Below are 23,864 nucleotides of genomic sequence, written 5' to 3'. Positions count from 1 at the left end.
ATTTTTTTATTTTATTTTTACAACAATGCACTTATTGCTTTTGACTCTTAATTGCAATGTATTTTTTTTTTTACAATTTTGAATTATTAATCAATAACCAAAATCATTAACTGTTAACCGAAACTAGTTCTAACCAATAACTGATGGATATTGAACCGTGTTACTGTTTGTAATGATTATGGTTTGGTTTTGGTTTATAATTAAACCAAACTGCCTCATACACATCCTTATCTTTTTTTTTTACGGTCACCTAAGAGATAGATTAATATAGGTTAAGCTTGGTAATACTAATTTGAAGGTTAAAATTACTTATTTACGTAATAATATTTTATCTTCTTCCCAATTTATGGAACAGCGTTTCAGCCAAAAAATGTAGTTCAAATTTTTGACAAACAAGACTCTAAACAAAAAGTAGTTCTTTTTAGCAATCATGATTGTTAATTTCATGATTTTATAATGTAATTTTGACTGAATTTGACATAAATAAACTCATATTACAACACAGTTAGATGACACTGTTCAATATTTTGATCGTTAATAAACCTTTAAATAGTTTATAGTACCTTTATGTATATTATTCCTTAATTAAATCTTTCACCGCTTTAACAATATGATCTGTTTTGACGAATTATTCGATCACAACAACCCAACATTTTCTTAATAAATAATTGATTTAACATGTAAATCTTGCATTGATTTTTTTTATTACATACTTTCCAACTCTTTCTTTCCCTTTCAACTTTCAAGACTTTAAGATGTGCACACACACACACACCATCCCGTCTCTCACTTGTAAATCGGGTGTGTGTCCAATTGGTACGGACCACGGACCCCAATGATTTGTTTAAGACGGTCGGTGTATGGTCCATTCGGACCCGAGCCTATCTTTTCTATTTTATGGTGCCGAAAGCTCCTTATCATCAATTATTGATATCATCCGTTGATGTAAAAGTGCATGCGGATATAAAGAAAATATTATTTTAGAAGAACTGTGACACACCATATGTTAACAATTTATTATTTGTTTAATGCTGTTTTCTTTTTATATATAATAATATATTGGACCAGTAATAGAGATGACAAATTTCATCCATTACACTTGTCAATGAGTCGATTGCGGCTATATTCTTTCTGTTTGTCATGCGTAGACAATAAATATAAAAATTATTAATAGTCTGTTTGGCAAATTTAATTGAAAGTTGGTAAGTGGAATTATAGCTCTTTTATACTTGTATATATTTGGTAAAGATAATTAGAATTTTTTTGAAACTTCTAAAGTTACATAGAAAAATAAACTGTTTGCAAAAAATAAATATATAAATATATTTTTAAAAGTAATATATTATGGGATTTTTGTTAAACGTAACTTTTTTAAATAGTTTTTGGATTAAGAGCTTTAAAATAAAAGCTAAAAATATTTTCTACCTAAGGAATTTTTTTTTTTTTTTTTTTTTTTAAATAATTTTCTTAAACGCCAAAAATAATAGCTCACAAAAGTTGTATGCCCGTTAATGTTATTATTTTTGGCTACACTTTAATATTTAAAATTGTGTAAAAAAAAGATTGGTTAAACGGGAAATTAGTCGAAAATCGGTCATATAGTGTATCTATAGCCTATCAAAATTTCCCAAATGATTATTATATTAATATAATTATGAAATTATAGTAATAATATAGTTATATTAATCATTTTAATGTTTCTGTTCGACTCATTTTCATTCATACCAAAAATCACCCGTTTTTACTCGTTATCATTTCGGCTCATTTTACAATCTTTAGACGATAAAATTTCTAGATGGCAAAGTGATCGGATTAGATAAAAGTTAAAACAAGTAATTTTGGAGAATAAGTTAACATGTTAGACATTCTTATTTTGATTTTTTTAATAGTCAAGGTATTAAATATGCTTAAGACACTATTCTTAGGAAAATGATCCCTTTTTATACAAAAAAAAAAATTGTGAGGTTTTTGACGTTTGGTTATATGCCAGAAACAATTAGACCATTTTCTGTTTAGTGATTTTTTTATGTGTTTATCAATTATAAACGTTAGTAAATAGATATGATAGTTAACAAATTTTTATATAAGGTTTTAGGTCTTTTTTATCATTTAACTTTATATTTTGTATTCATTTGATCATTTAATTCATTTTAAGTTGAAAAAACATCATAAATGGTCTCTATGATTTTCCAAAATCTTAAGTTTAGTCCCTGTGGTTTAAAAACGTCATAAATGGTCATTGTGCTTTCAAAACTTTTGACAATTGGTCTTTATTGCTAACTCCATTAAATTTATTCGTTAACTAAAGGACATTTTTGTCTTTTCACGATCACAGGGACCATTTATGAAGTTTTTCTTTTAATAATAATAATAATAATAATAATAATAATAATAATTATTATTATTATTATTATTATTATTATTATTTAATATTAAAGATCTCTCTCTCTCTCTCTCTTTCTCTCCATGACCACCATCAACCTCCCAAGATCCACACAACAATCGCCACCTTCTACCATCATGAATCACCTTATTCCTCTATTCACCATCACCAAACACCGTTCCCAGCTCCACAATCTCCATTCCAGCCACCGCTTCACCAAGACCTACCTTCACCATTTCACCACCATGACCACCAAAACCACCACCCATCACCACCCTTATTTTCTCAAAACTTCCAACCACCTTACCATACAGTCCTACACCATAAACCCACCACCCATCACCACCCTTATTTTCTCAAAACTTCCAGCCACCTTACCATACAGTCCTACACCATAAACCCATAGCAATTAACCTTCAAATAAATCTTCACAGCTTTCTAATTCTAGTCTCCATTCACTTACCTTCATCAACTTCTTCTTTCCTCTTCATCCCCTACACCACCCACACAAACATCACTGCCCAACATCACTTTCAATCACCAAAGACCTCCCATATTCCTCCATTATCATCATCCTTAATAGTTGCAAAAGTAAAAAATAAAAGATAAAAGAAGAGGCTAGTCTATTCAAAAAGGAGAAAAAGGAGAACTGTGATTGAGATTAGAAGAAGGAGAAGGAGGATGAGACGTTGGGTGATTGTGTTTGTCGATCAGATTCTATGAATCGAAAGGGGGGGGGGTCCGATTTCTAGTTTGATACTACTTTTAGTTCTTTGGCTGTCTCTCTCTAGTATGTTTAATGGAATCAACCACCGCTAGTCGTCCTTCTCGGATTATCCCTCTCACCGTTGATGTGAAACCTCATCGATCTAACCTTTGTTGGCGTTTCAAGGTCCGGTTTTGTCGATCTAACCCTTATCGGAGTTGCCTATTAAAGAAATCCCAAGCACCGTCGGACCCACATCGACGATGAACAGTTTTGAAAGGGGTTGATGATTGGAAGTCAAATGAATGGAAAAGGGTTGACGACCCAGATTTGCTGGAGAGGGAGAAATCAACATCGATCTAGCAGTTGTTGAGCATGGTGGGCTGGGTACGGTGGGGTGTTTGATTTACCACGATGGGTGCAGTCGATAGCCGATGAATCATGGCACCATGAAAGCTTCAACTTATTGTACATTGTGTGAGAGAGGGAAACAAAGGAGGGGGGAGCAGGCGTCATATATATATATATATATATATATATATATATATATATATATATATATATATATATATATATATATAGGGAGAGAGAGAGAGACCTTTGTAAATAAGTGAAAAACTTCATAAATGGTCCATGCGATCGTGAAAAGATGAAAATACCCTTTAGTTAATAGACAAATTTAACGGAGTTAGTAATAATGACCAATCGTCAAAAGTTTTGAAAACACATTGACCATCTATTACGTTTTTAAACCAAATGGACTAAACTTTAGATTTTGGGAAACCACATGGATCATTTATGATGTTTTTTCTTTTAGGTTTTAAAATGTTATCGAACTTTTGGTTTTGTACTAATTTAGTCGCCTAACTTTTAAAATTATGTTCATGTAATCACTAAAATTTTAAAATAAAATCATAAAAATAAACACAATTTTAAAAGTTAGATAACAAAATGAGCATAATTTTAAAAGTTAGTTGACTAAATGAGTATAAAATCAAAAGTTAAGTTACCAAACAAAAAGTTAGGTGACTAAATGAGCATAAACCAAAAGTTCGGTGACTTTTAAAAACTTAAAATGTTGGTGATTTTAGTGTTATTAATATATTTTAATGTAATTAGCTAGTATTAATAATGAGATAGGACGAACTTCATTTATTAACCGAGCTTAGAGGTGCGGGTGCATATTCGATATGATAAATGTGAATTCGGGCATACGGGGGGCTAGGAGTAGCACCCCCCTAAATGTAGGGTTCCAAGGGGTTGAAGTCATTTGGCGGGGTCCAAGGGGCAAAGCCCTTGGTGGGCTCGAGGCAGCGCCCTGAAACCTAAACGGATTTTACATCGAGTATGACTCTGTCCATGCAGTTTCCTGCTAAAACTCTTTTGATGACATCTTGATGATGCAGGCGTTAGTTATGTCCATTAACTAACCATTTTAGCACCAATTCTGCATGCAACTGCCATTAACCATATTTCCCAGAGAGTATAAAAACGTTTTCTATTTATAGAAAATAGGTTGGATTTTTCATACACGAAAATTGTATATTTATTCATTCTATATCTCAAGAACACAATTAGCATATATTCTCTGTTTCTCAATCTAAATTGAGTCTATAATTCAGATTGATTCATTCTTGAATTATCACACTTTTAAATTTGTATATCTAATGCAAAAAAGACGAATTACAGATTTCGAATTTTTTTTGATAAACACGATCCTTGAATCCATCCAAGTCTTATTTGTTGTTATTCTATCCCCATAATTTCTATCATAAAATGAGTTAAGTGACCAAATTAATGACAAAAGTTAAATGATCAAAAATAACCTAAACATTTTATATAAATATGTGGAAAATGTTACATACAATTTTTTTTTATACAAAGCTAAACTAAATATTATTTAACGAAAGTTATAAAGTTTGATACAATCTAAAACTTTAACTTTCAGTTTGCATTATTTGACTAATTCTTTTTATCATCATCTAAAAGTTTTAAAGTGTCATCCATCCCAACTACACTACTTCGTTGAAAATGTTATTAAGCTTGTTAGGCGCACATCCAAGATTCTAGAAAATCATCTAACAAGTTAGAAATATGTTGGAATTTAATTTTAGTCAAGATCATAAAAGCTGAGTTGTGATAATACAAAGTGGTTATGATGACTTGAAAATGATTTTGTAAATTCGATATTTTAGTTGGTAGATTTCAACTTTCGAGCCAAAATTTGAGGATTTTTTGTTTAAATTTGTGAATTCCTTTATATTTAATAGATTATATGTTAAAAGGGTGTAAAAATTGGTTGTCTATACCGCTTGTTGTTGGATTGTTGCCTCCACAATTTACGTGGTTCCGATGTAGCAGTGATTGTCTTTGGAAACTGAACTAGGACTTTTTTTTCATATGTCTCCGCAACACTCATAGGCCAAGAGGAGGGGGACCGGACATCTCTCGGGGAAGCTTATGTGGCATCGACGCACACCGCGCCACGTATGCGGCAAGCTCAACTCGGCAGCCCTTCACCGAGTTCTACCCTCTTTCCTTTCCTCCCAACTACCAATCAAAAGTCTAGAATTTAAAAATATTAAAAAATATATTAATTTTACTTTTAAAAAGTATGATAACTCACACCTTCTAAATGATAAACTTTTGAAACAATATGACAAATCCTTTATGACGCCTACATATTCTGTGACAAGCATGACATCACTCATTCTAAACTTACGAGCATCCATGAATTAAAACTTTCAGCAAAATTTAAATACATAACATTTTTTTATTAATTTTAAATTTTAAACGACTCACTTACAAATTCTAAATTTTACTCATCCATATAAGACTTGAAAACATTAACTACTCGGAATGCCACATTTTCCATACACATGACATCTTATTTAGTTTAAGCAATATAAATAAAAATATTTAGTTTATGCAGTATAAATAAAAATATAAATAATTCGTTAACTTTTGAGAGTTTGTTTTTTGTTATCTACATAATTATTTAGTTTATGCAATATAAATAAAAATATAAATAATTTTATAAATTTCGTATAAAGATATATTAATTTCATTCTCGTGGGTTTTATCTATAATTAAGGGGGTGTTTGGATAGGAAAAAAGAGATGCTTATTGCTTATTCCCACAATAAGTTAATTTAAGTGTTTGGATAAAATCCAGCTTATTAGGCTAAATAAGCTAATTTTAATAAGCATTCATCCTCATGCTTATTACTTATTGCTTATTCCCACCACAAATAAGTTATAAGCAATAAGTTAAAAATCTAATCCAAATACCCCCTAAGTTCTTAAATTTCATACATAAGGTTGCAAATTTCAATATCCAAAGAAAGAAAAGAAAATAAAAAAAATCCGCGCATGAGGTCAAAGATGTCAAATACGGGGTTGTAGACCTGTATGGAATACACACGACTCTATGTTTTATTCAGAGCGTCGAAATCTCGTCGGCATTCATTAATTTAATTTGTTTTCTTTAATTGCGCCATCTTAAGCTTATTTTTATAAGGGTAAATGGCACAAAAAACACTCTTTGTACACAGAAATTCGATTTTGACACCGTGTTTTTTTTGTGTCAATTTTAACACTGTGTTTTTCAATTTGTTACAATTCTGACCACTTGACTGTTAACCAGTTTACATGCTGACGTGGCATGATGACGTGTCAGTTTTGATGACGTGACATGCTGACATGATATGCTGATGTGTCAAAATTGATTTTTTTCCCACAAAAAACACTAAGTTTTCACTTTTTTTTTCAATTTTGACACTAAGTTTAATTTTTTATTTCAATTTTGATACTATGTTTTTTTTGTTCGAATCGAACATCATTTATCGAATTTTGTTCAATTTTGTCTATTTTCCATTTGAAACCGTATAAATATATTTTCTTTATTACATTTTAAACCGTATAAACATATTTTTTCGTTTAAAAACCACATTTTTATTTAAATACAAGGTTTTTTTTTTCTTACATTCAAAGCATTAGTTATATCATGAGAATCAAACTAACCATAAACTTCTAATAAGATGTAAAAATTTGATGGGTTGCAAACTTGATATCAAAGTTTTGATCGATTACAAGCTTGCAAATCTCCAAACACATTTTAAAGTTGCATATTTAATATAAAATACAATTTTTATATAACTAATACATATTTATATATAAAAATATGGTTTGGGTGTAAAAAATGTATTTATACAAAACTATGGTTTTTAAATGAAAAAAAAACATATTTATACGGTTTAAATGTATTAAAAAAAATATTTATACGGTTTCAAATAGAAAATTGCCAACATTGAACAAAATTGGAAAAAATGATTTTCGATTTGGAACAAAAAAACATAGTGTCAAAGTTGAAAGAAAAAAATTAAACTTAGTGTCAAAATCGAAAAAAATGAAAACTTAGTGTTTTTTGTTAGAAAAAATTCAATTTTGACATGTCAGCATATAATATCAGCATGCTACGTCATCATGCCACGTCAGCATGTAACCTGGTTAACCAGTCAAGTGGTCAGAATTGTAACAAATTAGAAAACATAGTGTCAAAATTGACACAAAAAATAATACGGTGTCAAAATCGAATTTTTGTGTAAAAAAAGTATTTTTTGTACCATTTACCCTTTTTATAACTACTATTTAAAACCGGATATTTATTTTATTAAGATGCTAAATAGACAATATCTGGGCTATAGATAACATATGAAAATGAATTCAAGTCGCGATAGATAAAATATTAGAAATTAATTAAAGTAACACATTAATATGTACCTATCATTTTCTATAAATTTAATAAATAATTAATTTTTTAAATTACACAAAAAAAATATTGAAATAATGGTTTGATTTTACTACTAAAACAATTTTAAAAAACTAGAGAAGATACCCCGCGTTGCGGGGTTGGAAGATATGCCTCTGTAACGTATGATTTCATAGTGATTGTATGTACTCTATGTGTTTGTGTGGCCCCCAATATTTAACAATCATATGATCAGATCAATAACAACAAAATGAAACATGTACTTGCACCTCTTTCTATTACTATATTGTACTTTCAAGATTTTTCTTGTTAAGACATTGTAGTTTGAAAAATCAGCCCATTTATAACAATTTACTTTCAACTTTTTCCTTGTTAGAATATTTTTCTTCAGTAAAAATGGCTTCATATATGGATGCATTGTTATGATTGGGTAGTTTATTGAAAATGCATTGGTACCATACCATAATAAACAAATCAATAAAAGTATGTGGCTATTTTTGCTTGAAGAAAACGAACTTATAGATTGAAAAAGGGAATGAAATTATAGTACTTTCAATTAATCAATTTGTTCAATTATACATTTAATATGCAGGAAAAAAGGTTTAAAACAATCTTTGACTTTTTAACATTATAATATATATCAAATTTTCTTTGTGAAAAAAAAAAACATAAAACAAATAAACTCAATATACAATTATATTTACTACCTGGAAATTTTTGAAAGTTGTTCCCTAATACCTGATTGCAGCCAAATTAAAAGTTCTTGTGACCGATTCTTCTTTTATCATGTGGTATTATCGAAGAAAATATTTCGTAAGTGAATAGCCTAAAGTTTCAACCAAACAACAATATGTATCACATAATAGCCAACAATTTGACCTTCGGGCTGTGAAAGACAAAAAATAGCTACATACTTTGTATTAATATTGATATGAATATATAAAATTTGTGTTTGTAAAAAGGGTATATGTAGGATAAGATGGAAACAACTAAACAACCATGAGTAAATGTAGTTCGCATCGTTCTTCGTCCAGAAGATTAAGTAATTAAACTATCTAATACATCAAAGTGAAAGATTTTTTTTTTCGTTTTGGTAATGAAATCCTTTTTGCTAATAGTTTTATTGAGCTCTACACTTGTATTTGCGTGACATACTCTTAACCTTTATAATATTTATTTTAGGAGCCATAAATGTTAAATCTAGGCAATCCTATCCATTATTCATTAAAGTATTCTTCAAAATTTTCATCATCAAAACCAAAAAAAGAAAAAAAAAAATTAGATAAAAGAAAACCTAAAAAAACTAATCAAACATCAGATCAAATCGAACCATTTAATTTATGTGAAAGTTAATGCTTGGCTTACATTGCTTTCCTTAATTGGATTTCTTGATATTCAGGTTCCTTAATGCCTTATTCGTCCTTCGTCACCGAGGAAATATGTGATATAAACGATTCCTTTATTAAAAAAAGAATTGTTATCAATTCTAATAACACAAAGAAGGGGTGGTAATACTAACCAGCCCATCGTCGTCATCAAAACCGCCACGATTTACATCCATTTCTTGCATTCCAGATTCAACAGTAATGTCAGACACCTGTATTGATAGTGTCAATGTTTTTTTTTTTTGGAAAGGGAACTTCCCTAACGAGGGTTTCCGGGCCAGCTTTCGCGCACCGACTAATCCCCCGCTGCAAACATGAGGCTTTGCCTCATGCCCTGGAGTCACTGCAGGCGAACCTCCATGGCCACAAGGGCTTAGTAGTGCCAGGATTTGAACATGGGTCAATAGGTTATCCACCATATCTTCCACATGCCTTACCAAGTCACCACAACCCAAGTGGTTGATAGTGTCAATGTTGTGAGACAGAATTAGTGAATTATTAATAGTGTTTGAAACAATTTTATAGAAAATGAGTTAATGGCTAAAGATTTGGTGATTTTGATAACAAAATACATGATTAATGATTTAGCTATGGAATTTAGTTATATACCTTAACTAATCACTATTAACTATGACAATTTTTCCATCATCATCAATTTCTATAAAAAAAATTCATACAGGTCATCAAAGAACTGTGGTTGATGGATTCCAATAACATCCTGTTGTAAAACCTACAAAAAATATAAGGATCTATAAAAGAAATTTCCTTCAATTGTGTAAAAGATTTTGAGGAAGTGACCTTTTCATAGGCCTTTTATCCAATTTTTTGTTTGAAAGACAACATATCAGGGAGTGCCGTACATGGGTATTTCGTCCCATACATGTTCCAGAATCATACATACTTATAAAGCTATCATTTTTTTTTGAATCTCATGTATTTGAAACTCTCATTCTTTTTTCCTTTCACTACATTCATTTGAAACTCTCATGACTTTTCAATTTCTTTATAATAATAATTATAATTTGGTAATTAGGTTAAATAAATATCAAATCTAAAGTGTATTCATATATAAACTAAATTTCAATATTAAAATAATATCTTTAATTCTACTTATAAAATTATGTTTTTTAACTTTTAACATCTTAATTTATTAGTTTTAATATATTGTTGGATGTAAACCATTATCATTTTAAAGGTATAATTTTTGAACAATTTGTATAAATACTTATTATTAATTAAAATATAACATTATAGACTCAACTTAAATATAAATTTTATTTAAATTAAACAACCCAAAGATTATTTTATAAATAGTTAAAAGTGATAAAGTGTAGTGTCTTTCTAATAATGATTGTAAGTTAGTTAATAAGGCTAAATAAATATCAAACCTAAAGTGTAATCATAAATAGATTAAATTTTAATTTTAAAATAATATATTTACTTCTATTTATAAAGTTATGTCTTTAAATTTTAACATATTATAATTAATTTATTAGATTTAAAATATTGTTGTATTTAACCATTATCAATTTAAAGTTATAATTTTTGAACAGTTTGGACGAAATACTTAAATTGTTAATTTAAATATAACGTTACAGTGTCAACTTAAATATAAATTTCAGTTCCACTAAAAAAACCAAATAATATTTTATAAATAGTTAAAAGTGATAAATTATAATGATAAATGCAAAAAACTAAATTGTAATATCAATTTAACTAAAATATTTCCTAATTATATTTTATAATCGTTAAAAAATTTCAAATAAGTAGCTTAAAATAACTTATAATAACAATAGTTAAAAATAACTCTATATAAATGATTATATTGTTACATTTAAAATCAAAAAATAATGTTTGATGTTTTAAATAATTATGATGATAGAAATTAAAACATTAAGCAAATATATTTTAAAAAATTAGTTAAAAATAACAACTATAAATAATATTAAACCATATATAATATTTAATTTTATTGATATATAACTCACGAGTAGAAGTCATTCAAACGATTGAGATTATAACGTTATAATAGATTTATATATTATCAGATAATTCAAAATACTCAATATATTATATCAAATTAATATACGAATTATTATATCAAACTTAACAACAACGTTAGTGTTATATATATATATATATATATATATATATATATATATATATATATATATATATATATTTGTAAAGATTTAAACCATATACGTGTTTCTGCGTATTACAATGTCAACTCAAATATAAATTTCAGTTCCATCTAAAAAAACTAAAAAACATTTTGTAAATAGTTAAAAGTGCTAATTGTAGTGATAAAAGCAAAAACTAAATTGTAATTTCAATTTAACTAAATATTTCTTAAATATATTTTTATAATCGTTAAAAGTTTCCAAATAAGTAGCTTAAAATAACATACAATAACAATAGTTAAAAGCAATTCTATATAAATGATTATATTGTTAGCTTTAAAATAAATAATAAAAAAAACAATGTTTGATGTTTAAATAATTATAATGATAGAAATTAAAACATTAAGCAAATAAATTTTAAAAAATTAATTAACAATAAAAAAACTATAAATAACATGAAATCATATATTATATTTAATTTTATTCATGTGTAACTCGCGGGTAGAAGTCATTCAAACGATTGAGATTATGAAGTTATAATAGATGTATATATTATCATATAATTCAAAATAATTAATATATTATATCAATTTAGTATATACAAATTATTATATCAAATTTTAAAACAACGTTATTGTTATATTTAAAAAATCATATATTTGTAAAGACTTCAACTATATAGGTGTTTCTGCGCAACGCGCGAGCATTCGCCTAGTGAGTAACATAAACCACGAAAACAAATTTTGGGAAAATCAGAATTACAAACATATGAAATAATCAATTTAAAATAAAGTTTAAAAATGAAAATACCTTATTCACTGATGTAAACTCAGAAATTTAATATTAATTACCCGATTGAGCAACAGAGATCAACTGTTGTGCAGAAATCAGAAATTTCAAATAATTTGATGAGTGATTCGGTTTAGTTTTTTGCAACATGTGATCGTTTATGTTTTAGACGATCTTTTATTTTTGTTTTTTCAAACTATTGCATAAACAACCATACCTACTAACCTCTTTAGCATAAACATATCAATGAAACATCATCATCTGGGCCCCATGTTATATGCAGACGTAATGAATTCAATATGGGCAAACTATTTTTAAAATAATGATAAATAATGCATACCATCTGGAGTGAATCTTCTCTAATACACAGATGACTAGAATAGAAATTCATGCAACCATTTCAATGAAAACCCTATAGATGATAAGTAATAAAACATCAGAATACTATAACTTTTTATGATTAATAAACTTAAAACCAAAAAAAACTTGATTTAATGATATTACATGCCTTACTTTGGTCTTAAATCACAGTGGATAATCGGGTATGCCTTACATGTATGAAAATAATTCATTCCACTGTCAATCAAGAACCAAAAAGTATCAAATAAGAAATATATCGTTTCTATATCATTATCATATGAATATGAATGCTTCAAAATCAGAAACTCACTTTTTTTCAACTTTAGCCCATGGGTTGTCAAATCTGACTACTCAACTATTATTTTATTTTTAAATGACCACTTTATCCTTAGACCAAAACAAAGATTACATGTTTCACTCACCTGGTTACTTATTCTATATGTATCAGCAACAGGAGGCCGGGTGGTTTCGAATTCAATACTAACATAATCAAAGTGTCCATGACAGACTGTCATGGGGGCTTCACTGTAAAACTTTACTATAAAATCCTAATCCTTGTTTTCAACTTCAATTTTGAACTTAAATTTAGAAACCTTCCATCCTATGACAGATTATGTTGTGTTATCCAACTTTTAGTGTTTATAAACAAAGATGCCAATGGTTGAACAACGAAGTACATGTCGATTGAAAGAAGTACCAAAATAGCTAATGTTTAATCTTCACTCTTGGTATCTTTTAAAAAAATCTTTACCTTTTAAAAAACAGACCGACTACAGGAAATAACATAAAAAGATGACTCACGTATTTATTAGCCAAAAATACAGAAGTTTATCATTGTATCCAAATTCAATGATACTAATGAAGATCAAAATTTTGCAATAGAGAATGGGTATGACTACAACCACCTTTCTAGTAGATGTCCTTGAAGTTAGTTTGTCTAAAGATTGAAAGAATATCAACACAAAGCATAGATAAAACCCAATTTCATAGATCACAATGAAGATGCTATTTAAAATTATTGTATTCTATATAGAAAGATTAACCTTCATCTAGGCTTAAATTCATTCCTAGATTCCTAATCTAAATGAAATTATGTTAATCAACCTAATCAAGAGCAGCTACTGGTGTTTATCTAGTGATTGCATCTACAGAGGTACATCAAGGGTCCATATAAAAGTATAAAATGAAGTTAATTAAAGCAAAATCTTAAATACTCGGCGTGCTTACCAAAAATGTAATGATGTTGGGAAAGGAACATACCACCCATCACAAGCAAAACCATAAAGTGCTACGGTGACAATCAACTCATATGCAAAGTTGATTCCGCTGCCAATAACACATTCAAACACATATTAAGTTTATGCATTTAAAAGAACATAATAGTAGATTTTAGCAGATAAAAAAGCTTACCTCTTCTTGGTTGTTATTGTTAGGTTGTAGCGCTTCAGAGCTCCATTGATGTAATCATTGTATAGCTTGTAAATGGTGAATGGAAGCTGGGATACTCGTTATATCAACATAAATTAGGAGGAATAGCCTAATTGTTTCAGCTATGGTCGTCCGACTTTGACAACTGAACATATTTATTGGAGATTGAGGGTTCAGAACTGATGAAATCGTTCAAGAAAAACCTATGAAATCATGGAGGAAGATGGTGAGGCGAGAAGAGGAGAAGAGGTTGTGTATTTTGGGGATCAATTCCATATACCAAAAAAGCAGGTGAACGGTGATGGAACTTCAATCGAAGATGGGAGCAGACAAAGAGGACGATCAAAATTCTTCGTTCAAGAAAAACCTCTTAAATAAAAGACAAGGCGCTGAAAGAAAGAGAAGAAGGCACATATTTGGTGGTGTCAAAAGCCGATAACCACATATAGTCAAGACGGTGACCATGCTGATGACACCACATGGAAAGCACTCTCCCTTAAAGGACCAAATGTAAACAGAAGGCAGAAAAAATACGTAATTAGCCAAAAAAAAATACAGACAATGACGAAAAAAAGACCCAAATCAGAAAGGGATGTTTTTTAACATATATATATATATATATATATATATATATATATATATATATATATATATATATATATATATATATATATATATATAAAGGACCAAAACTGCCAAAAAGTTAGGAACTTTACTGTTCCTAACTTTAGTCATTTTTAATATATATATATATATATATATATATATATATATATATATATATTGATGGGTTTTGGTCATAAGAACATCCTATGTGCTCATACAAACCCTAATGCTTGAATCTAGGTTTCTCTATTGTACATGCAAGTTATCCAAGACTATAAACCCTAATTCTAGCATACAAGTAATCATATTAACATAATAATGGGTTTAAGATATTACATTGATTGTTGTTATGTAGCAATAACAATCTCAATTCCTCCTTATATTGACTTTAGAGAGCTTAGAGTCACAAATATCACTCCTCTAATGGTTCACAAACACCAAGAGCAAGAGGATGAAGAGGAAAGAGGATGGAGGCTGCCCAAAACGTGTGAAACCCTAGAAGAATGCTTAGCCACGTTTTCGGGTCATAAGGGATGTATATATAGTTAGGCTATTAGGGTTTTCCAACAAGGAAACCCTAATTTGGATGCTTAAGCCCTAAGCAACCCATGGATTCCTTTCTTTAAGGCCTTGGACGATTTCTTATGGGTTTCCCCATAGAATTCATCCACTCCTTAATATAAGGCAATCAATGGCCCAAATTGCAATTATCTTATAATTATAGTTCTAGTCCCTTAAGTTTAATTAATCTCTTTTAGTCACAAAACTAATTACCAATTAATTCTTGACTAATATTAATTAAACAATATGATTTCTCCTTTAATATATTATTCTCATAATATATTAATAAATCATATTTAATCCTTTCTCTCCATAATTCATCCTATCAAGTTGCTTTGATGAAGGCAACCCAAAAGGACCATGCACCATCGGGTCAAGTACATACCAAAATAGTTATGGACTTAGACACTAATCCAATATATATATATATATATATATATATATATATATATATATATATATATATATATATATTAATTATTTACTATCAAATGTATTGCGACTTGCATTGAAAATTATTCCATTCAAGGTTGTTAATTGTAACATCCTCTTCCCATCAACCGATACATAATTTTTTTAAGAATATATATATATATATAGGTTCAGGTATTTTAACTAAGTATTGTGTTATTGTATGTATAAATATGGTTCAATCAAAATTAAATAAAAATAAGGGCAATTTAGTCCTTTGTTTAATAACTTCCAAAAATAATTCCTATAATTATGGTATCTCTCCAGTTTAAATCTCGTTCCCCTCGTTATCTAAAAACTGATTCTGAAAACCCTAAATTGAACAAATCGACACCAACGACCCTTTGTGGGGGTTGCCCTTCATCGTCTTCTTCATAGAGCGGTAGCTTATGCCACTGGTGATCGTAAAGGGGGATAAGAAAGCGACTTCGGTCCTCGTCTTGGCATCATCAGGTCAAAAGAACATCGATCAAAGGAAGTCATGTGGTGGTGAAAACTGAACAACGATTGGGGAAATCGAAGGTAGCTTATGCCACCGACGATCGTCGCAACTAGGGGCTTCTTCGTCAGCTCCCTAGTTGATTTTATTTTTTATCTTTTCTCTTTTACTTTTTTTGTTCCAGCTGTCTCTAGTTGTTCTTGTTTGGGTTGATTTGAAAGAAACGGATGTAGGAAGGGATGGTTGGAAGATGGTTCGGTGGAGGCAGGGAAGAAGAACCGAAATCAAATGGGTGTTTGGATTGAGGCTATGAAATCAATGGGCAAGCAAAATAAGAAACAAAAGGTTGTTGTTGACTGGATAATCACAGGTTTCTATAATCTTCTTTCTTATTTTGATTGATTTACTGTAAATCAATGAAGTTTAATCGATAGGTTTAGATGAGTTTTTGGGTTTGATTGGTTGAACACAAATCATGGTTGTTTTGGTTGCTTATTTGACAGATGAATGCCTCAACTGAATTGAAAGTTGTTTTCATGCATACCAAGCACTCGCTAAAATGCTTCAATTGAATGGTATGTCTTCGTTTATAGCATTCTATCAGAAAAGAATGTTTTTTATGATAATCATGAAACATATTCTGTTAGAATTCTCCGAATTAATATAATTATTGGTAAATGAATTCCAATTCTATCATAATGGAATCACGAATTCCAATTATGTTGGAATGGAGTATGGATATTTTCTCACTAATTTATTCATTGGATTTGTTTCTACAGAAGCTAATGCTTGAAGAACGGACCACGAAATTTGAACGACACCTCTTAGCAACATTATTCTTTTAGAATGTATTAGTATTTTTGTTAGATTTTGATGTTTTTTTTTTCTAATTTGAAAGTTTTTTTAGTTTTATTCTTTAATAATAAATATAATTCTTAACAATTATTACATGTATTCTTTAAGAATTAATGTAATTTTTGTTTTTAATTCTTCAATTGATGGTTCGAGAATTTTGTTATTCTACAAGAAATTTTTAAAGTCATGATTAAGAAATATGTTCAAGAATATTTTTATTATTTTATGGTTCAAGAATATTTTTTTTGAACATACTCAAACATATTCTATCAGAATGTCCGAACTAAAAACCTTGTAATTTGTAAAATCGGATTTTTAAAATTAATAGAATCTTTGATCCTTTAAAATATGCAAATTTCATTTATTAAATCTATGTTAACTGACTAAAATACTTTTCTAGTTAAAATAGATTGTATTTTTTAATTATATTTAATTAAATAATATGTATTAATCACTTTCTTAAAATAAGGAAAATGATTGGTTCACATTTATGCATACAATAACACAATAATTACTTTGATGATGTTTACACTTAAGATGTATGCCTAGCTTGGAAGGTCGACTTCTAGAATCAAGGATGAAGAGGGTAATTAAAGGAAGTGTTGGATTTTTCATTATTTTACAGTGAGACCATATTAAACGAATGACCAATGTGGTTTGGGATAATTTGTATATTTGTCGTTTGGTCTTTAGGTTTTCTTTTTTTCTTTTTTTTTTTAAATAAAAAAAAAACTTGGAATGTCCTTAAGTTGTATTTCTGTTATGCATTTGGTTATTATCAGGTGTAAAAAAGATTATATTGTCCTTTTTATTTTTATTTTTATTTAATTTAATTTATTGTTTATTTATTATTTATTATTTATTTATCAAAATTGATAAAATATACAACCCCTTAAAGCTATATTACAACAAGTCAACAACCATATCTTATACATTTATTCTATCAAAGCACCAATGAAAGAGAGACAGTTTCCTCTTTTCCCATATTGTTCCTTTCTTTATACTCGTAGAAAACTCACCAGACCTCTTATCTTTCATCTTTCTACCGCCAACAACATTCTACGCCCCCAATCCCCCACCCTTCCTAAACTGATATAGCTCTCTTCCCTTTCTTCTAAATCAAGAACCCTAAACTAAAAGAAGCTGTAGTAAAGACCTTTACCAGAAACCATTGGTCCCTATAATTTTTAATTCTAAAACTATATTAGAAAAGAATGATAAAATTACACTTTTGGTCCTTATGGTCTGTGTTGTTCTACATTTTATGTCAAAATTTTAAAGTTTTTATAAGAATACTAAACTACAGTTTTGTTCTCCAAACTATAAGATTTCTACGTGGATTCAATGTAGTTGGCAAAAATTGCATGTTTGTTCCGTAAAGTTATTACGGTCAACCATCTTCTATTAAATGTCGGTAAAATGTGAATTTTACCTTAATTTTTGTCTTTTTTTCATATAAGTTTTTACTTTTTATTATATAATTATTTATTATTCTTTTAGTAAATATATTATCTCTCCGCTTCTTTCTTTAATTACTTTGTGTGTATATGTAAATTACGTAAATCATATTACAAACCAATATTTTGTATAATTCTATTAATTTACAGTAAGGTATAAAACTAATACCTCGCTGCACCTCGTACATAAGTTATAGTCGACCAAAATTTTGACGGTGTAATCAATAAATAATTAAAGAACATGGTAGAGTAAGTACTCTTATGTGACGTGTCAATAAGGAAAACGAAAAATAAGATAAAAAGCCATGTCCAAATATATTCCGCACATGTTTCTAGTGATAAAAAATGAGCTCTAGGACTGCGGCTTGCATTGAAAACGTGCGTTATATAATACTAGTATCCCAACGTGTTTCAACGATTTCTACTCCATTTCACCGGTCCCCATATAAACACCACCATCCGCTAGTCTTCACCATCTCCACCATTCTGCAGCCATGTTTACTCTCTCTCTCCTCCAGTTTTTCACTCTACTATTCATACTTCTGTACTTGTTTTCTTTGCTTCGGATCCTGGTAGCGTCCGCCACCAGCAGCAGCAGCAGCTCAAGTAACGGACATAAGTCATATCCGTTGATTGGGTCTCTTATTTCTTTCCACCAGAACAGCCACCGCCTCATCCACTGGTTCACCCACCTCCTTTCTGTGTCACCATCGCAAACCATCGTCTTGAATCGACTTGGATGGAAGAACAAGATGATCATCACTGCCAACCCTGCTAACGTCGAGTACATTCTCCGAAGTAACTTCGAAAACTACCCGAAAGGGAAGCCTTTCACTGACATCCTCGGAGACTTTCTCGGAATGGGAATTTTCAACGTCGACGGCGAGCTATGGAGCACCCAACGTAAGTTAGCTAGCCATGAGTTCAGCACAAAATCGTTGCGTGAGTTTATAATCAGTGTTCTTGAAGAAGAAATAACCACAAGGCTTATTCCACTGCTGGAAAGCTCGATTGAAAATGACGGCGTGTTGGACATGCAAGACGTTCTCAAAAGATTAGCTTTTGATACCATATGTAAGATCTCTCTTGGGTGGGACCCGTGCTGCTTGGATTACACCCGCCCTGTTCCCGCGCTTGTCACGGCGTTTGATGTGGCAGCGGGGGCAAGCGCAATACGTGGCACGGCGCCGGCGACCTGGGTGTGGAAGGCGAAGAGGCTGTTTAACGTCGGAAGTGAACGGAGGTTGAAAGAATCTGTCGGAGTCGTACATTCTTCAGTGACTGAGATAATCCGTGAGCGGCGAAAGCAGATGGCCGGAAGTGAGAGCCGGAGAGATTTGTTATCCAGGTTTATATCCGCCGGTCACGGCGATGAGCTCGTGAGGGACATGGTGATAAGCTTTATGATGGCTGGAAGAGACACTACATCGTCGGCGATGACATGGCTCCTTTGGCTGCTGACATGGCACCCCACCGTGAAGAAAAATATTCTTGACGAGGTCGCCACAATAGTCAACGATCGCGACCAGTCAAATAAGTCACAATCATTGAACTTTGAAGATTTGAAGAAAATGGATTATTTGAAGGCCTGTTTATGTGAATCAATGAGGTTATACCCGCCGGTGTTGTGGGACTCAAAGCACGCCGGAGATGATGACGTGTTACCGGACGGGACGCCGGTGCACAAGGGCAACAGAGTGATGTATTTCCCGTATGGTATGGGAAGAATGAAATCATTATGGGGAAAGGACTGTTTGTCGTTTAAACCGGACCGGTGGTTTACTGAACCGGGTGTGTTGAAAATGGAGACCCCTTATAAATTTCCGGTTTTTCAAGGGGGTCCAAGGATTTGTCTTGGAAAAGAGATGGCCTTTATGCAGATGAAATATGTAGTGGCTTCTGTTTTAAAACGGTTTGAACTAATTCCGGTTTGTTTAGAGAAGCCGGTTTTGTTGCCAATGTTGACGGCTCACATGGATGGCGGATTTAAAGTTAGGGTTCACAGAAGGAGTGACTTTGACCTTTTGTGAACATAGCTTTTTTTTTGCCGTTGGATGGGTTTTTAATTTGATCAATCAACGGTTATTGTAAACTAGTTTTTACCCTTACAAATATTAATTGGGTATTGTTTGTAAACTATATACATTTCTTCAAAAATATAAATTAAATAAAATATGTACTATCAAGTATCAATACCTTCATATAAAATATATATAAAAAAAATTATTTGTTGTTTACACGTAAGCCGTGATTCAATATATCAAGTTAAAGTTTTTTTTTTTTCATCACAACTTCAAATTTGTCGTCGCATGTGTTATTTAAAGCAAATAGTTTTTTTTTTAACAGCAAACTAAATAAAAATACTCTTAAATATCATCCATATCTCCTAAAAAACATGATCTCAAGACCTTTCATTTGAGAATATATTCTTTAAGGTTAGACCAAATACCTCTTGGTATTTAAAGCAAATAGGTAACGAGGCTTTGCCTAAAATATATTTTTTAACTAAAAAAAATCTGAAATTGTCGAAAAATGGTTTTTGAGTTAAAATAATGGACCAAAACTGAATAAAAATTTAAAAATAAAACAAAACGGACAAAAGTTAAGAGACCATTTATGTAATTAAAAAAATAAAAAATTCCCCCTCGCATACTTCACTATTCATAAACTATTCATAAGGCTGGTATGCTACAAATATAAATATAGATGATTTGTTTTTTTCTCTTTGAATTATACAATTCATGTAAAAAAAGTAAATGTCATCTACGACCCTATGCACCAACCAGATTCGTTACCACCAGGGGTTAGGTAATGTGTAATCAATCAAGATATTTTTAAGGAACAAGGAAAATGACCCTATGTCTATATTTGAACATAGTATTTTATTTATGAGTTTTTAAAGACTTAAAAGTTATATATATATATATATATATATATATATATATATATATATATATATATATATATATATATATAGAGAGAGAGAGAGAGAAAGGAAGGATTATATATATATATATATATATATATATATATATATATATATATATATATATATATATATATATATAAAGGACACTTATATAAGTCATAATAACAGCCCAAATATTTATTATAAGTTCGTAATAACAATACTAATTTTAAATGTAAGCTATATTTAAAATAGGGTAAACATAACTTACTTACAACGGGGTTTTTTACTAGGAGTCGGGCTCTGCAGGGGAAAAACTTCGTCGTTGAATATTTCTAAAAAAGATTCTTGCAGCGCTTCAGCGCTTGCCTTAGTATACTAAAATTACAGAAAGAGAAGTCGAAACTACAGAAAGAGAAGTCGAAACTACAGAAAGAGAAGCCGCATCATGAGGGAACGAAATGCTCGGGGGATAAGAAGAGAAAGACTCTTGAATCAAGAGAATGGTGCGAGAAATATGAGAGCCTAGAGGCTCTTATTTATAGTAACTGAATTTTCGAAAATCACCCTCTATATTTACTTAAATGACTAAACACCTCTTTATAATACTATTTTAAATAGATTTAATGATATTTGTACTAAACTAATATCGAAAGTACTCAACATTAGTCTTATAATGATTGCATCATCGATACTTTTCTAATGATATATACATGTGTATATATATGTAAACGTATATATGATTTACGCTTTATTTTAATACGTAAATGTGCTATTAAAAATTATAACTTATTCATACGAACTCCATTTTTGAGGTTTTTTATATCCACGCATTGGTATTTACAATTACTACAAATTTCATTTAGACGCCGTCAGCTAATTATCATTTTATCTCAGATTTACAAAACTGTATCGAATTTATTGCGCTTGAAGAGTAGGGACCAAGTTTCGTCCATATCTTTAACATACGAGCTCTATTCTCGATGTTCTTTATATCTACACATTGGTATTATGAGTACTACAACTTTCATTTAGACTCCATCGGCTAGTTCTCATTCTATCTCAAATTTACAAATCTATATCGAATTCGCCGCGCTCGAAGAGTATGGACTAAGTTTCGTCCATATCTTTTGCATACGAGCTCCGTTTTCGACTGTCTTTTTATCGTTGAACTCCTATTAACGATATCTTCATTTCTTGTTTAGACTTTCTTGGTTAGAAATCGACCGATTTGAAATTCGAATTTCGGGTTGTGCACTACCATGCTAAATCTTAGAAAAATCATAACTTTCTCATACAAAGTCAGATTTGGACGTTTTTTTATGCACACTCTCAGGTTAACATATAATACAAATTTCCTTTAGATTGCTAAGGCTAGAAAGTATTTTATCGTAAATTCACTTTTTACGATTTTCGGTGTCGTGCCGGTTTTGCCGTAAAACTTCGACGGGTGATAACTTCTTTGTTATAACTCGGGTTTCGGCGTTCTTTATATGTACGGAACCCTTGTGACATATACTATAACTTGGTTAAGATTATTTATTCTAAATAATATTCTATTAAAAAGTCATTTTGACGCTTATTATCTCTATGTTGACTAGCCTGAATTTGTGGGCGTTACATAGATTATGCTTACTGTTGGAGCTCGCACTCTTTCCTTCCATAAGATCTGTGTTTTTGGGACTCCCGAGTTATTTGGGGAGAAAACATAATTTCCAATGAGAGATGGTTAGCAGATGTGGCATTCTTGTCCTATTGGTAAATGTTTGTATTGTTTGTGAGGAAATGAAGAAGGTAAGGTACCATGGCATGTTAAGGGATGACATTAGGGAGTTGTGAGCTATCAGGGTGTGAGACCCTGAATGATATGATTGCCAGAGTCCCAAGACTTAGGATTCACGTTAGATAAGCCATCAGGGTTGGGGTCGTTGTTCCAAGAGTAGGAGGACCCATGTGGGAGGATGTTGTGAGTCAAGCTAAGGATGTTCTACTTATGGTCAGATGGGTCATTTTTTTCAGAATTGCCTCACGAGTAGGATCCGATGTGTTTTCATTGTGACCAAGTTGGCCGCTAGAAGGCTGGCTGTCTGATGTTAAGGGCTAGAGTAGTGAGTACACCTGGTCCGATTACTTTGAGGATCACTAACGATCATGAGGGTAGTACGGGATACCCAACAATGAAGAATCGATCATTTCAGTGTCGGTAAATGGATGTTAGAGTTTCATCAGATGTTACGGATATGTTATCTTTTGTGTTCTTCATGTTTATTATCAGTATATATATTTGCCTTAGGATATTGTTTTGGTATGGGTAAGCATTATCTTTGGTTTGTTTCTCTGTTATTGCCTGGGATATATCTTCGAGAATTGTTATATGTCATTTTTTCATGCTAAGAGTCATTAGTGGATCATATCTTGTTGAGCGGGTTCCAATTTTTTTTTCGGTTTTTGTTCTGGTTCTTTGATGGGGTCAATTCAGGGGCATCCTTTGGAAGGTTTATGGCCGGATTAGTTGGTTAGTTCTCTAATGAATTCAAAGTTCAAAAGTGTTAGGATTTGTTCTGTTAGGATTGGCAACCGTCTATGGAAGGGCCTTTGGGTCGAAATCACTATCGCTACTAAG

The 23,864-nt window shown here is 30.6% G+C and overlaps 1 protein-coding gene across 1 annotated transcript; it reads left to right on the top strand.

Annotated features, from left to right (window-relative positions):
• Positions 1-18,793: 18,793 nt before the first annotated feature.
• Positions 18,794-20,472, top strand: CYP94B3 (cytochrome P450, family 94, subfamily B, polypeptide 3). The gene has a single exon (XM_078977491.1). It carries the CDS (start codon positions 18,828-18,830, stop codon positions 20,361-20,363), a length of 1,536 nt encoding a protein of 511 aa, XP_078833617.1. The 5' UTR covers positions 18,794-18,827; the 3' UTR covers positions 20,364-20,472.
• The last annotated feature ends 3,392 nt before the right edge of the window (positions 20,473-23,864 follow it).

Source organism: Lactuca saligna, chromosome 1 (genome assembly GCF_052625555.1).
Source record: "Lactuca saligna cultivar CGN05327 chromosome 1, ASM5262555v1, whole genome shotgun sequence".
Classification (NCBI taxonomy): domain Eukaryota; kingdom Viridiplantae; phylum Streptophyta; class Magnoliopsida; order Asterales; family Asteraceae; genus Lactuca; species Lactuca saligna.
The sequence above is the reverse complement of the archived record's forward strand: the minus strand, read 5'-3'. Positions and strand labels throughout refer to the sequence as shown.

Coding starts and splice junctions, on each gene's coding strand:
- CYP94B3 (XM_078977491.1), top strand. CDS start 18,828: ATGTTTACTCTCTCTCTCCTCCAGTTTTTCACTCTACTATTCATACTT.